General features: G+C 48.3%; 1 protein-coding gene and 1 pseudogene across 1 annotated transcript; one reads left to right on the top strand and one right to left on the bottom strand.

The window, feature by feature from the left end:
- The window catches only part of LOC139831708 (protein ALP1-like), a 47,271-nt pseudogene extending 35,722 nt beyond the window's left edge, over positions 1-11,549 (bottom strand).
- Positions 11,550-13,818: 2,269 nt separating this feature from the next.
- Positions 13,819-15,727, top strand: LOC127301620 (large ribosomal subunit protein eL34). Its single transcript, XM_051331887.2, has 4 exons — positions 13,819-13,975; positions 14,079-14,158; positions 15,205-15,314; positions 15,397-15,727. Exons 1-4 carry the CDS (start codon positions 13,897-13,899, stop codon positions 15,485-15,487), a joined length of 360 nt encoding a protein of 119 aa, XP_051187847.1. The 5' UTR covers positions 13,819-13,896; the 3' UTR covers positions 15,488-15,727.
- The last annotated feature ends 859 nt before the right edge of the window (positions 15,728-16,586 follow it).

Here is a 16,586-nt window from a genome sequence, read left to right as displayed (position 1 = left end):
CAGACATGATTGGGGAGATACCCTCGAAGCATCACCGGCATCAGCCGCTCAATCCATATATGATAGTCATGACTCTTGAGCCCGTTTATTTTTCCTGTAGCAAGATTGACTCCCTTACTCATATTCGAACAATAACCATCAGGGAACATCACGTCATATTTGAGCCACGTAAATGCCTCCTTCTTGTCGGCGCTATCAAGACAGTACTTGGCATGCGGCTTTAACCAACCTTTTCGATTGCCCTCAGGAGGCTGCATGTGTAGAGCCACCCTGTCGCATATCTCCTCAATATCGACTCTAGCTGAAACATTATCCCTTGACTTGCCTGGTATGTTGCAGCAGGTGTTAAGGAATGCCTCCCCGCAATTCTTTTCGGTGTGCATCATATCGATATTATGGGGAAGTTCAAGGTCCTTGTAATACTCGAGCTCTGTTATGCCTGCTATGTGAGTCCAATTGTGCGTTTTACCATATCCCTCAAATTGGTGGCCGGGTTCCTTACTAGGCTGGAGAGCACGTAGCTCAGCATCAACAGTTTCACCATCGAACTTTGGTATTTCTTTATGTTCAAGCACAACTACGCCTTTCGTGAAGTTCTTCTTGTCAGATCTGAACCGATGCCCTGGACTGAGGAACTTGCGGTGTTTGTCAAAGGCAACATATTTGTGTCCAGCTTTTAGGTGCCTGAATTCTAGTTCGTGCCTGCACACTGGGCATGGAAACTTACCAGCTGTACTATGCCCACAGAATAGGGCGTACCCGGGTAGGTCATGCATCGAATAGTGGAACCAAACTTTCATGATGAAGTTTCTCTTTGATGCTCGGTCGTATGTCAATGTACCGTGATGCCACGAGTGGTGCAAATCATCCACAAGTGGTTGCATTAAGACACTCAATTTCTTCCCTGGATATTCAGGCCCTGGAAGGATCATCGACAAGAATATGTTCTTCCTTTGCATTACGACTCCACGAGGGAGATTGAGCGGAATAACAAACACGGGCCAGCAGCTGTACGCGGCAGTCGACATACCATATGGGTTGAATCCATCGGTTGCTATCGCAATTCTAACATTCCGAGCCTCACTTGCCTCATTTGGGTGCTTTTCATCAAAGTGCTTCCATGATTGACCATCAAATGGATGTACCATGGGTACCCGTTTCTTCTCGTCCTGCAATCTTATCCCGGTCTTATGCCATGTCATCTGCTTGGCAGTCTCCTCAAACATGTAAAGCCGCTGGATTCTTTTGATGAATGGGAGATAACGAAGAATCTTTATGGCTACTTTTGTCTGCCTCTTCAGACCATTGCCTACATCTACCTCATGATACCTAGAGTGACCACACTTGGCACAGTACTTGTCATCCGCATAGTCTTTCCAAAACAAAAGGCAAAGTTTTGGACAGACATCATATGTTACATAATCCATTTTCAATGCTTTCAAGATTTTCTTCGTTTCGTACATGGTCTTGGGCAAGCAATGACCTTCAGGCAACATGTTACCTACTGTGTTCAGAGTCTTTTCAAAGGATGCTCGAGTACTCTCAAACATGCACTTGTCGGCTAGCAACTGCGTGATGCCATCAAGTTGAGACATTTTTGCACCCGGGTATAGAGGCCTCCTAGCTGAGGCCATCATATCAATGAAGGCCCTCGCGGTTGGCTCAGGTTCCTCCTCTGGAAGTTCCTCCGGTTGTGGCGGTCCCTCCGGTTCAGGCGGTTCCTCCGGTTCTCGCCTGTTCGTCCCATGGTAACTCTGGCATGTCAGCATCCCGAAGATCATCTAGCAAGTTTAAGATGCCATCGTTCTCATTGCCATCGATCCGCTGCCGCATCACCTCACCTCTATCACGTTCGTGCCGAGAAAAGTCGACCGGCGGGTCGTAGTCACGCATATACCTATTCCACCAAAGGTGTTTAGTCATCTCTAGAATATCCTTAGGATGACGCCTCCTGCAGACACTGCAAGGGCAACGGGGACGAACGACCCCCTTCGAACCACGAGCTAACTCCTTCACTAACAAATCGGTCTTCCATTTCCATTCATCTGTCACTTGAGTCAAACTAACACGGCCACTGTACATCCACTCATTATCAGCCATCCTGCTTTACTGCGTGACAAACAATAAATAGTAGCGTGAAATTGAATGCATCATATTTTTATTTTTCTACCGGCGAAAACGCGTGCATCAACCTACATCTCTACTAGGTGGGCTCCTAGCAGCCCCCGGACCCGTAGTTGGGTACGTTCTCCACGTTCTGCTCGGGTGCGAGACAGAATTTTGGCAGCACCTCCCCGCTGCTCTCCCGATACACGTCTCGGCAAAAAGCCGAGAGGATGTGCATCCGGAGAACAACAGGGAGGCGCTGACGAAATCCTATCTCGCACCCGAGCAGAACATGGAAAACGTACCCAACTACGGGTCCGGCGACTGTCCCGTAAATGCCACAAGCTTTACGGTTCAAAATATGCTGACCACTAATGCATATTTATCCGCGTAACGCTTGCGGACGAGAATTGACACCTAGGTTACGCGACTTGACGGAGAAATTAAATCTAGTGACATAAAAAATGAGGAGGGGGAGTCGGCAATTCAGCTCACCCTCGGATGTAGAGGAAGTAGTCGAACAACCGGCGATGTCGACGGCCGTAGAGATGCACCGCAAGATCCGGGATCGTCACGCGGGATGCTCACTACGGGACCTAGTTAGAATAATAAAAATTTGTCAATGCAAATTCATCAATTGATAAAACAAATGCATTTCTACAAAATTCTAATTTATTTCATTTCAATTTCCATTTTAAATATCATTTCAATTTCTATTTACATTATTCATGTTTCTTTCAAATTATTTCCTATTTCTATTCCATTTCAATTTCATTTCAATATTTTGCCAATTCCTATACCTTTTCCATTTATATTTCACACATATACGTATTTGCCTTTTCTCTTCCATTTTAATTTCATCAATATACCTAGCTAATTCCTACTACTAAAAAGCTAAAAAAAGAAACAAAATGTAAGAAGAGCCTTACGATGGCCGGCCGTTGAGGGGGCAGCGGCTGCTGCGGGCGAGGGGCCGATGAGGCGGCAGGGGGCTGGGGCTTCTGCGGGCTGCTGCGGCGGCGGGATGCTGCGGGGAGGCGCGGCGGCGGGGGACGGGCTAGGCTCTGCGGGGAGGCGTGGCGGCGGGGGCGGGCTGGGCTGCCGGGAAATGGCGCGGCGGCGGGGGCGGGCCGGGTTGCCGCAGGGATGGCGCGCGCGGGTGGCGGCGGAGCAGCTCGGTGGGATCTGGAGCGGCGGCGGCGGAGCAGCTCGGCGGGGATGGCGCGGCGGCGGGTGGCGGTGGGTGGCGGCGGCGGTGGGTGGTTGAGAGGTAAGGCGCGGGGGCTCTGTGTGTGGATGTGGCGCGCGTTGTGTGGGTCTGACCATTATGGTCGACCCACCTGTGCCGACGGCTAGGTTGTGCCGACGGTGACCGTCGGCACAGGTAGTTTTTTTATTTTTTTATTTTTTATTTTTTATTTTTTATTTTCCTTTTTATTTTTTAAAATAAATATTGTCACTATTTACTACAAAAAATAAGAATAGAATAGATCATCTCAAATCATAACCCTAACACTAACCCTAAACAATAAGTGTAGGAACCCCCTGTCCGAGAAGCCGGGCACACCCGGAGGGGGTAGCATTGGATATAGAACCATCTCAAATCACTTTTGTGCATGCCATGTGGACACACACAACTTTTGGGGCCATTCCCTAGATCCGATGCTCGATTTCTGACGAAACCCTAGTTCTGTTGACCGCGCCGTCTACCCCTTTGACTGCATCCCATCGGGGTTCCCCCGGTGGGCGTATGCCTACGTTTGATTGGTTAGGTCATAGGTACATGTGGAAACAAGGATCATCCCATATGATCCCAAGGTTCTCTCCGGTTCACCTCCGAGGGAGTTCCCCCCTATACATGCAGAATCTGCCTAAGTGTAGGAACCCCATGTCCGAGAAGCCGGGCACACCCGGAGGGGGTAGCATTGGATATAGAACCATCTCAAATCACTTTTGTGCATTCCATGTGGACACACACAACTTTTGGGGCCATTCCCTAGATCCGATGCTCGATTTCTGACGAAACAATAGTTCTGTTGACCGCACCGTCTACCCCTTTGACTGCATCCCATCGGGATTCCCCCGGTGGGCGTATGCCTACGTTTGAGCTTGGTTAGGTCATAGGTACATGTGGAAACAAGGATCATCCCATATGATCCCAAGGTTCTCCCCAGTTCACCTCCGAGGGAGTTCCCCCCTATACATGCAGAATCTGCCTAAGTGTAGGAACCCCCTGTCCGAGAAGCCGGGCACACCCGGAGGGGGTAGCATTGGATATAGAACCATCTCAAATCACTTTTGTGCATTCCATGTGGACACACACAACTTTTGGGGCCATTCCCTAGATCCGATGCTCGATTTCTGACGAAACCCTAGTTCTGTTGACCGCGCCGTCTACCCCTTTGAATGCATCCCATCGGGGTTCCCCCGGTGGGCGTATGCCTACGTTTGAGCTTGGTTAGGTCATAGGTACATGTGGAAACAAGGATCATCCCATATGATCCCAAGGTTCTCTCCGGTTCACCTCCGAGGGAGTTCCCCCCTATACATGCAGAATCTGCCTAAGTGTAGGAACCCCATGTCCGAGAAGCCGGGCACACCCGGAGGGGGTAGCATTGGATATAGAACCATATCAAATCACTTTTGTGCATTCCATGTGGACACACACAACTTTTGGGGCCATTCGCTAGATCCGATGCTCGATTTCTGACGAAACCCTAGTTCTGTTGACCGCTCCGTCTACCCCTTTGACTGCATCCCATCGGGGTTCCCCCGGTGGGCGTATGCCTACGTTTGAGCTTGGTTAGGTAATAGGTACATGTGGAAACAAGGATCATCCCATATGATCCCAAGGTTCTCCCCGGTTCACCTCCGAGGGAGTTCCCCCCTATACATGCAGAATCTGCCTAAGTGTAGGAACCCCCTGTCCGAGAAGCCGGGCACACCCGGAGGGGGTAGCATTGGATATAGAACCATCTCAAATCACTTTTGTGCATTCCATGTGGACACACACAACTTTTGGGGCCATTCCCTAGATCCGATGCTCGATTTCTGACGAAACCCTAGTTCTGTTGACCGCGCCGTCTACCCCTTTGACTGCATCCCATCGGGGTTCCCCCGGTGGGCGTATGCCTACGTTTTAGCTTGGTTAGGTCATATGTACATGTGGAAACAAGGATCATTCCATATGATCCCAAGGTTCTCTCCGGTTCACCTCCGAGGGAGTTCCCCCCTATACATGCAGAATCTGCCTAAGTGTAGGAACCCCATGTCCGAGAAGCCGGGCACACCCGGAGGGGGTAGCATTGGATATATAACCATCTCAAATCACTTTTGTGCATTCCATGTGGACACACACAACTTTTGGGGCCATTCGCTAGATCCGATGCTCGATTTCTGACGAAACCCTAGTTCTGTTGACCGCGCCGTCTACCCCTTTGACTGCATCCCATCGGGGTTCCCCCGGTGGGCGTATGCCTACGTTTGAGCTTGGTTAGGTCATAGGTACATGTGGAAACAAGGATCATCCCATATGATCCCAAGGTTCTCCCCGGTTCACCTCCGAGGGAGTTCCCCCCTATACATGCAGAATCTGCCTAAGTGTAGGAACCCCATGTCCGAGAAGCCGGGCACACCCGTAGGGGGTAGAATTGGATATAGAACCATCTCAAATCACTTTTGTGCATGCCATGTGGACACACACAACTTTTGGGGCCATTCCCTAGATCCGATGCTCGATTTCTGACGAAACCCTAGTTCTGTTGACCGCGCCGTCTACCCCTTTGACTGCATCCCATCGGGGTTCCCCCGGTGGGCGTATGCCTACGTTTGAGCTTGGTTAGGTCATAGGTACATGTGGAAACAAGGATCATCCCATATGATCCCAAGGTTCTCTCCGGTTCACCTCCGAGGGAGTTCCCCCCTATACATGCGTAGACCGCCTAAGTGTAGGAACCCCATGTCCGAGAAGCCGGGCACACCCGGAGGGGGTAGCATTGGATATAGAACCATCTCAAATCACTTTTATGCATGCCATGTGGACACACACAACTTTTGGGGCCATTCCCTAGATCCGATGCTCGATTTCTGACGAAACCCTAGTTCTGTTGACCGCGTCGTCTACCCCTTTGACTGCATCCCATCGGGGTTCCCCCGGTGGGCGTATGCCTACGTTTGAGCTTGGTTAGGTCATAGGTACATGTGGAAACAAGAATCATCCCATATGATCCCAAGGTTCTCTCCGGTTCACCTCCGAGGGAGTTCCCCCCTATACATGCAGAATCTGCCTAATTGTAGAAACCCCATGTCTGAGAAGCCGGGCATACCCGGAGGGGGTAGCATTGGATATAGAACCATCTCAAATCACTTTTGTGCATGCCATGTGGACACACACAACTTTTGGGGCCATTCCCTAGATCCGATGCTCGATTTCTGACGAAACCCTAGTTCTGTTGACCGCGCCGTCTACCCCTTTGACTGCATCCCATCGGGGTTCCCCCGGTGGGCGTATGCCTACGTTTGAGCTTGGTTAGGTCATAGGTACATGTCAAAACAAGGATCATCCCATATGATCCCAAGGTTCTCTCCGGTTCACCTCCGAGGGAGTTCCCCCCTATACATGCAGAATCTGCCTAAGTGTAGGAACCCCATGTCCGAGAAGCCGGGCACACCCGGAGGGGGTAGCATTGGATATAGAACCATCTCAAATCACTTTTGTGCATGCCATGTGGACACACACAACTTTTGGGGCCATTCCCTGAGACTGCATCCCTTTCGTGCTACTTCTCTCCTGCCCTTTTTTTCCCGCCCACCCTTTCCCGCTGCTTCTCTCCCGCCCTTTTTTCCCGCCCACCCTTTCCCGCTCCTTCTCTCCCGCCCTTTTTTCCCGCCCACCCTTTCCCGCTGCTTCTCTCTCTCCCTTTTTTTCCCACCCACCCTTTCCCGCTGCTTCTCTCCCGCCCTTTTTTCCCGCCCACCCTTTCCCGCTGCTTCTCTCCCGCCCTTTTTCCCGCCCACCCTTTCCCGCCCATTCTCTCCCGCCATGTTTTCCCGCCGTTTCAGCCCTTCGTCGGCCTATATATAGCCATGTCTTCTCCACTAACAGCACCAGCAACATTTCTCCCTTCATCACTTCTCTCATCCAATAGAACCACAAAATCCTCTGAGCTGAGCTGCCGCTGAGATGGCTCCTCGTCGCCGTAGCAACACGGGCTTCATCGGCGTTCGCCTGCGCCCTGCGGGACATTTCGCGGCTGAAATCACCGCCGGTGGTACGCGTGTGTGGCTCGGCACCTTCTACACGAAGGAGGCTGCTGCCCGCGCATACGACGTTGCGGCTTGGAGGTTTGGCCGGCCGCGCCACGAAATGAACTTCCCGGAGGTCAGGTCTCTGACGGAAGCTCAGAGTCTCTCTACTGAGCCGCTACTTCGCTCACAGGGTGAAGCGCGGCGGTACAGGGCTGGCCAGCGGCGAATTGATACCACCGAGGCTGACGAGCAGTTCATGGCACAGTGGCGCAGAGACCATCCCGGAGACGTCGAGGCAACGCGCGCATTCTGGAAGGAGAAGCAGACATACAGGAGAGAGAGGAGGGCGGGAAAGCGGCAGAGGAAGGCCGAGGTTGAAGCAGAGTACACCAAAGGAGAGGCGTCGACATGGGGGGAGAATGATGAACGGTGGTCGTGGAACCTCACAACCACCGCTTCAGAGGACACCCCCAGCGAGGATGAAGATTTCGACTTCTCTGATTAATATGTGTGTGTGTCGAGTCCGTGTGTCTAGCGGGTCATGTGTCGACCCAGTGTTAAGTGCTTTATTCGTGTGTGGGTGTAGTTCTTTAAATGCTTTGGTTTGTGTGTGGGTCTAGTTCTTTAAGTGTTTTGGTTCCTGTGTGTGGGTGTAGTTCTTTAACTGTTTCGGTTCGTGTGTGGGTCTAGTTCTGTAAGCGCTTTGGTATGTGTGTGAGTCTAGTTATTTAAGTGTTTTGTATCGTGTCTGGGTCTTAAGTTCTTAAGTATATCACTTTTGTGCCCTTATACTGCCCTTATACATATATGGGTTTCCCGCAAAGGGGTTCGCGAAACTAGCAGTAAGAAAGAAATAAACAAATAAAAATGATTGGGATTAACAATTATATGTAGTAAAAAATGTTAAAAAAAGGTGGGGCATCATTTGCTGTGCCGACGGCCGAGGTTGTGCCGTGGGCAGCCGTCGGCACAGTAGGAGAAGGGACCCAGTTGTCAGGCTCTGGGCCGACGGCCGCGGTTGCGCCGTGGGTGAAAGTGCATGGAGCCCCCATGTGCGGTTTTGGTAATTAATGACAATCCCTATGGACTAATGTTTGCATTGAGTTATATTTGTAGGAGTTGTCCATAGGCAATTCTTGAACCATATGTTGGCTTCAAGGTTGCAATAAGAAGAATTTGATGAAGGATATCAAGTGTCAAGTATGTCTTGAAGATGAAGATGGAGTGAGCCCTCAAGTTACTTCAAGACATCAACATGATGAAGAATGAAGAAATGAAGTGCAAGTTCAAGATGAGCCATCTCTAAGAGATCATTTGCTTGAATCTTGCCATCCATATGGTGACCATGGATATGTGAAGATGTGCCGAAGAAGAAGCTCTCCCATGGTGGATTATGGGGGAGCAATCCCACAAGACTTCATCAAGCAAGCACAATCAAGAAAGGCGTTTCATCTTGTTGTGATCAAGATCGTCTTCATCGAGCTCAAGAGGAACGCGCAAGGTTAAGGTTTGCTCTTGATAGGGTTTCTTTCTCACCGGTCTCATAGTGTAGTTGGAGACCGGTTTATAGTTTAGTTGCCGTACTATCAAGAGGGCTCTCGAGTGAGTAACTCGATCGTATCGTTCAGAGAGAGCTCAAACCTTTGCATCCTTGCATCATCTTTCTTGGTTGTTATTTGGATCTTATCCATGTGATGTTTTGGAGCTTGTGCTTATTCTCATGACAAGCTCTAGTTCATCGAAAACGGATTTTGCATAGATCTCTTGTTGCGTTTTCGAGTTTGGTGATTTTCTCGGTTTCTCATGTTGAGGTGTTGCACCTCTAAAATTAATACAAAATCACCCCCAACTAGTTTCCATATTTTCACTTTTTGTTGGGTAGCTCTTGTCGTCCTCTTTCCAACAAAATTGGTTTCGTCTTGATCTGAGTTTCCAAACTCTAGATATTGTCTTTTGAAGTTTATCTTCTATTTGATTTAAAGGAAAAAGAAAAAGAGGAGGCAGCCGGCACTACCGCCCTTGATGGGCCGGCAGTACCGCTCGGCCCACTCCGGCACTGCCGGCCCCCGCGCACTGCACTGCCGGGCCACGCGGATCGGCACCTCCGGACTGCCCCCAGCGGCACTGCCGGGCCGGCCCAGCTCGAGCCCGAGGCTCCGCCGCTTGCTGGCCGCCTACCGCGCGCCGCTCGCCGGGCCCGATCGCGCTGTTCCGCTCGCTCCCCCGCCGCCCCGCGCTGCTTCGCTCGCTCGCCCCGCGCTGCCTCGCTCGCCCAGCCGAGCCGCTCCCTGCCAGCGGCACTGCCGGCCATAACGGGCCGGCACTGCCGGCCTCTCTCTGGACGAGCCCAACGGGCAGATTTCCTGCAGCCCCTTTAAATAGTCTTCTTCCTCCTCTCGTTTTTCTGTTGCTTCACACACTTTTTGCTCTCCTCCATTGCTAGTATTTGAGAGCTCCCTCTACCTCAAATCCCTCCAATGATTCTTGAACCTTTTTGAGGGAAAAGGAAGAGGAGATCTAGATCTACAATTCTACCAATCAAATCCATCTCTTTGTGAGTGAAACTCTCTAGATCTTGATCTTGGTGTTCTTGGTGAATCCCTTTGTTCTTCCTCTCTTATTCCCCCAATAGCTTTTGTAGCTTTGTTGGAATTTGAGAGAGAAGGACTTGAGCATCTTTGTGGTGTTCTTGGCATTGCATTTGGTGCATCGGTTTGAGTTCTCCACGGTGATTCGTGGAGGTGAAAGCAAGAAGGTTGTTACTCTTGGGTTCTTGGAACCCTAGACGGATTCTAGACCTTTGTGGTGATTTGTTGGGAGCCTCCAATTAAGTTGTGGATGTGTGCCCCAACCTTTGTGTAAGGCCCGGTTTCCGCCTCGAAGGAAATCCCTTAGTGGAACCGTGACCTAGGCCTTTGTGGCGAGGGTCACCGGAGATTTAGGTGAGGCACCTTCGTGGCGCTCGGTGTGTGGTGTGAGTACCGCATCTTGGGGTGAGGCCTTTGTGGCGTTGGTGTGCATCGAGCAACCACACCTCAAGGTGAGCCTCTTGTGGCGTTCGGGAGCACTAAGCCACCGCACCTCTCCACCGGAGATTAGCACTCGCAAGAGTGTGAACTCCGGGATAAATCATCGTCTCCCGCGTGCCTCGGTTATCTCTATACCCGAGCTCTTTACTTATGCACTTTACCTTGTGATAGCCATCGTGCTTGAAGTTATATATCTTGCTATCACATAGTTGCTTGTATTGCTTAGCATAAGTTTAGATATCTTGCTATCACATAGTTGCTTGTATTGTTTAGAATAAGTTGTTGGTGCACATAGGTGAACCATAGTATATAGGCTTTGGGCTTGACAAAGTAAACGCTAGTTTTATTCCGCATTTGTTAAGCCCATCTCGTAAAAGTTTTAAACCGCCTATTCACCCCCCCTCTAGGCGACATCTGTGTCCTTTCAGTGGGCCACCGTCGGCACAGCCTAGACGGCGCCGTGACAGCCTAACGGCTGGGCCCACCTATCAGTGCCTGTGCCGACGGGTGAATCTGTGCCGACGGTGACCTTCGGGCGCCATATTTTTGTGCCGACGGCCATCGTTGCGCCGACGGTGACCGTCGGTGTAACATGCAGTGTGCCGACGGCCGGCCTGTGCCGACGGTCAACTCCGTCGCCGGTCGACGAGGGCTTCTGTGCCGACGGCCCCGACATTTGGCCGTCGGCACATCGGGTGGCCGTCGGCACATGCCGGCTCTCCCGTAGTGAGACATGGGACATTTCTCCCATCGCATACAGTCGAGGCTTCCTAACATTCCAGGAAACCCACGACTCTCACCAATACCGAGTAAGTGTTGCACATCGTCGACATTTGGCCTTTGCATATAATAAATTAATAATCACCAAATATGTGAATCACCCCTTCCGTAAACAACTTCAACCACTTGACTGAAGTGCACTCCGCAATCTTTAGGTACTCATCGAGAGCGTCCATCGGAGTACCATACGCCAATTGACGAATAGCATACGTACATTTCTGCAATGGATATAGCCCTTCACGGTCAAGAGCATCTCTACTTTTGTGTGAACTCTGGAGACCACTCTCCTAGTGCTTGGACGATACGTTCGAAGAGAGCTCTTCTCATCTAGAATCTCCTGCGAAATACTTTCTCTGGGTAGATAGTATTTTCACAGAAGTAGTCACGTACTCACGCAGTCTGTTCACGTACGCCCTCTGAGCACTTCTGGCGAGAGATCTTACGCCATTAGATTCAAGGATTTCTGTCATCCCAGAACTGCTCACCCTTCTTTCCGTTCCCTTCGATGGGATCAAGTGAGCACTCCAACCAAGCACCTGCCTACATTATTAAAAATTAATTTAGTTGAGCCCAACAAGCAACAATAATTTACATGCACATAACAAGGATTTGAGCAACGACTCTCATTACCAATCTGACATGTTCGTCGGATGTATATGGCAGATGATATGCAGTCCTTTCTCCTAATTGATCATCATCTACAGTAATGGCCTTCCTTTTCCTTTTGGAAGAAGTTGAATCAACTTGAGCCTTGTTAAAAAAAAAAGAATCAACTTGAGCAGAGCTGACCGCGATGCAACTTTAGGGTGCGGTGGTGGTGGTGGTGTTGAAAAGGAATTATAAGGATGCATTGGTGGCAACTGTCCAAAATTTATCAAGCCATCGGGTGCAGGGGTATACATTGGCATCCAGTTATAAATATCAAAATTCATGAGCATAGTGTATGCAACTATGCATATGCCTCAATCTGTAGTGTATATATTCAGTTGAGGAAAACAGGGAAGATTTTATTCCTTTTTCTTCATGCTACTTATTTACACTACACTCGCTAGATAGATACACTTGCACACATACTGATTCATCTTTTTAGTCAATTTTCAGTTTCAGGTTATCTGAGCAAATCCAGTAATATAACCGTACTTGTTATTCACTGAAGTAGTACACTACCGTAGAATATTTTCGGATGCACAAGAACCCAATATGCAAATTACCTGATGATGTACCATCACAACGCATGAATGGAGAAACACAAGAACACAAGATGCAAATTACCATTGATTCACCGAGCTGTTGGTGCAGGAGCTATCCATGCCATGAGGGTACATGTGCGAGGGTGTCGATGGGTTGGCGGAGGAGCTTGTGGGGGGGGGGGGGGGGGGGTATAAGAAAGGTTGGAAAAAGCGCTAAGCGTAAGCGAGAAATTGTCATATTTTATACCATCAAGTGTGGATGTGGGTTATTATATGTGAATAAATATTAATTAAGAGCCTGTAAATGTGACAATTTCTAATAATTACCTTTATAATAATGCCCATCTAGCTTGATCATAAAGTATGGCATGATTTGTTACTGAGGAAGACAATTTCTTGGTTACACTGCCTAGACTTCCGCTTATGCCCTAGGCGAGGTGTTTGTCCATCGTCTAGTGCTTAAGCGGGGCCTAGGCGTCGCCTTGTCCAACAGTGGGTAGAAGTACAATGGTGGATTGGGGTTGGCGGAGCTTGTCGAGGCGTCGGAGTTGAAGTGTTGCGTTGGCGAGGTTGCCGACGTCCGGGAGGGCGCCGTCTCCTTGCGACGACCGGATTTGGCCATGATTTAGAGGGCTTCTTGGGTGCTGCCGCCGACCGGTGAGATGGAGAGCAGGGCAATGGAGATTGAGCTGGGGCAGATAGATGGATTGAGAGCTTCGTAGGAAGAAGAGAAGTAGTACTAGTACTAGCACTCGCTATTTTTGAGGAAGCCCACCTGCACCGGATCGATTCCTATTAAAAAAAATTCTGTAGCTCGCCCGAAGTTACGGTAACCATCTATGTTACTACCTCCGTTTCAAGGAATAAGGCGCACACGTATTCCAAGACGAACTTTGACCATATAAATTGAGCAACAAATTTTTGATTATATTATATGTAATTAGCACCGTTGGATTCGTATTGAAAAGCACTTTCTAATGATGTTAGTTTCATACAAACAATGTTAATCTTTACGTATTTGAAGTACTTCTTGGTCAAACAAAAACCACTTAAAACAAGGACACCATATTCCTTGAAACGGAGGTAGTACTCGCTTTGCTTCTCTCCTCATTAAATTAGTAACACATCAGTAAATTTGCTGAGTTGGATTTTATTTTACTAGTACTGAAGTTACCCTCATTATGAGCAGTCTTAGTGATTGGAGGAGAGGAGGAGTACTATGCATTTATGCAGAGGGAAGTTGGACTAGGGTATGTTGTGCCGTTTTTTCTTAACGGAATGTGCCGATTTTGTTTTTTGATGAAGGGATGGCGGTTTTGTGCCACTTTTAAGAGCCTGCACGAGCATTTACACGACAGCCCATACGGCCCAATCAAGCACATGCCGCTCTGGCCCATTGATCCGATCAAGCACATCCTGGCCGTCCGTGCTAGGTCACGGCGACGCGAGGAAGCCATTTATACCCGCAGCAGCCGCCACGCGCTCGCTCTCCTCTCCTCTCTCCCAACCATCCTCCTACTACCGGCGGCGGAGACGACGGCGACATGGTGCAGCGTCTGACCTACCGGAAGAGGCACAGCTATGCCACCAAGTCCAACCAGACGAGGGTCGTCAAGACCCCAGGTCCGGATTCCCTTCTCCTCTTCTCTCACCTTTTTGAGCGGCCTCTGATTTGTTCGTGCCAAGATTTTCTCATAGTCCATCGGCTTTTTCCTTGCGATTGTAGGAGGCAAGCTCGTTTACCAGTACACGAAGAAGAGGGCGAGCGGCCCGAAGTGCCCTGTGACCGGGAAGAAGATCCAGGGAGTGAGTTACTCTTTGCTTTGCATCTCTCCCAACAATTGTTAATTGTTTCGCTTTCTCATGTTATGGATATCTGATACTGTAGCTTGTATGCCTGCGGGGTAGTATTTCTTGGGTAGTGGATGAATCTGTTTTGCAAAATGTGCCTTGGACCTTACAAATCTAGTTCGCTTTATGGTGTCTCGCTACCAATTTGGAGTATCTCGTAGGCTCGTAGTACAGAAGTAAACCTCCATCCTGATTTTGGTCAGTAGATCTTGATTTGAGCTCAGTGGACATTAAATTGGTACTTAGATGATCCTCAAATGTAGTTCCAATTACATTTTTGATTGGAGATTACTCCTTTTGGTAAATTATACATTCACTAGGTAGTGCACGCATGACCTGTTCAAAATGGCTGTGACAGTCCCCCTGTATTACGGTGCATGCATGACCTGTTCAGAATGGCTGGACAGCTTCTGCTGTATCATGGGTTCATCATCTGTTCGTATGATGTTAATACATGTATAAAATGCAGTTCAGTATCAATACACCATTTCAAACATTAGTTCAATTGCAGAATTTGGTTGGATGATTGAATTATGCCTGTTTGTTTCTCTTGTGCTTTTAGACTCTGAATTGTTTTGGTGAACAATGTTGGCACTCTTACATACTCTTGTGTGTATGCTCTATGCTGTATCCTAATTATTCTCGTCATGAGTTTGCTGCCCTGATTAAACTCAGATGGTATCTTTATCATTCTGATGTAATCTTTCAGACTGAAACATTTACAGCATCATATTGATAGTTAGAACTTAATCATGCACAACATTACCACAACCAGTGATTTTCTTCTATTTGGTTCATTATAATCCCAAGGTGCGCTGAGCTTTTACAAAATGGATAAACACCTGTGCTCCTTGGCGCGCATCTTCCTGTAAACATTTGAAGCTTGTTTTGATTAGATTTGATGGATAACACATCATGTTTGAAAATTTACCTTGTTATCTGTCTCTGGTACATGATTGTTGCATCTTGATCACTCATGATATGTTTACTTCCATCTCCAGATTCCCCACCTGAGGCCTACTGAGTACAAAAGATCAAGGTTGTCTAGGAACCGTAGGACTGTGAACCGTCCCTATGGTGGAGTGCTCTCTGGACCTGCAGTTAGAGAAAGGTCAGCATCTTTGTCTTGAAGTCGTCTGATGTGATTGCAACAAACTTATCCTTAATCTTATGTGATTCATATTCCATTTCAGGATCATCCGTGCTTTCTTGGTCGAGGAGCAGAAGATTGTGAAGAAGGTCTTGAAAATACAGAAAACCAAGGACAAGACTGCCTCGAAGTAGATTACTTTTCGAGATGGAAATGAGATGCTGTTATGTAAACAAGGAAATATTTTTGTGGATGGTGATCATCAATGGTTTTTAGTCCCTTCTAGCTAAATGCTTTAGTATGTCAAGGAGACAGCTGTTGAATTCAGAGATTATGAGACATGATACCCATTTGCTATTCCATTTCTGAATCTCATGTTGAATTTGCAATTTAGGTGTCCACCGTTTAATGCATTCGTCAGTTTCACTGCTATACATCTGCTGCAAAGCTGTCTTGGCAATTCACATTGGCCGTCTAGGTCTATTCAGCAGGTTTCATATCTGGAGACTAAAACTTATTGCTTTCTCCTAATTTCTGCTGCAGTAAATTCAGAGAATGTCTGAACTAATGTTCTCTAGTGCATTGCCACATCCTCAATCAACGGAGGATTATTAACCAAACTACGTACTCATCTGCTTCGGCATTTGCGTTTCTGGAACGATGGGGCAGTTCCTCTAGACTGGTTCTGCATGTCAAAAAAAAAAAAAAACGACTGCTGCCCTGACACATCGTATCGCTGACCACGTTAGCCTGAATTGATATCTTGATCTCCCGACAATGCATCAGCTTCACTTATTTAGATTAAGGGTGTGACTAGTTCTTAGTCTATATTTTATTTTCGGTAGAATGACATCTATGAATCTCAATTGTAACTCAGCATTAGTACGGATTATAAAGCAAATCTAGCGGTTTGGAAGCATTATTTCTAGTTGCAACCTCAATTTTTTTTTTGCGAAAAGAGCCCTAGCATTAAAAGAAACATCAAACATATAAAACACCTCAACAAAAAATAAAATTTTAATGAAAGCCGTTAGGTGCCCTTCGTCTTCAGCCTCCAGACTGCGTCGATGACATGCCGCCGCTCCTCCCTAAGTCGGCCTGTTATTGTTGGTTGCGGACAGGAAGTCGCCTAACGGGTCAAGAAGACCACATCCGTTCGAAAGACGAAGAAGAGGAAATAACCATTGATGAAGCTCCTTAACGATTTAGAGATCCCCATAGACAGAAGAAGTTCTCGAGAACCACACCACGCTCACAAAGCTTCCTGATGTCACCGCCGAGATGGGACTTATG

Source organism: Lolium perenne, chromosome 5 (assembly GCF_019359855.2).
Source record: "Lolium perenne isolate Kyuss_39 chromosome 5, Kyuss_2.0, whole genome shotgun sequence".
NCBI lineage: Eukaryota > Viridiplantae > Streptophyta > Magnoliopsida > Poales > Poaceae > Lolium > Lolium perenne.
The sequence above is the reverse complement of the archived record's forward strand: the minus strand, read 5'-3'. Positions and strand labels throughout refer to the sequence as shown.

What these genes read in the sequence shown, in the direction of transcription:
- LOC127301620 (XM_051331887.2), top strand. Translation starts at nt 13,897, where the DNA reads ATGGTGCAGCGTCTGACCTACCGGAAGAGGCACAGCTATGCCACCAAG. An exon ending in GAGGGTCGTCAAGACCCCAG is followed by an intron (nt 13,976 to 14,078) that starts GTCCGGATTCCC and finishes TTGCGATTGTAG; the next exon opens with GAGGCAAGCTCGTTTACCAG. An exon ending in GGACCTGCAGTTAGAGAAAG is followed by an intron (nt 15,315 to 15,396) that starts GTCAGCATCTTT and finishes ATTCCATTTCAG; the next exon opens with GATCATCCGTGCTTTCTTGG.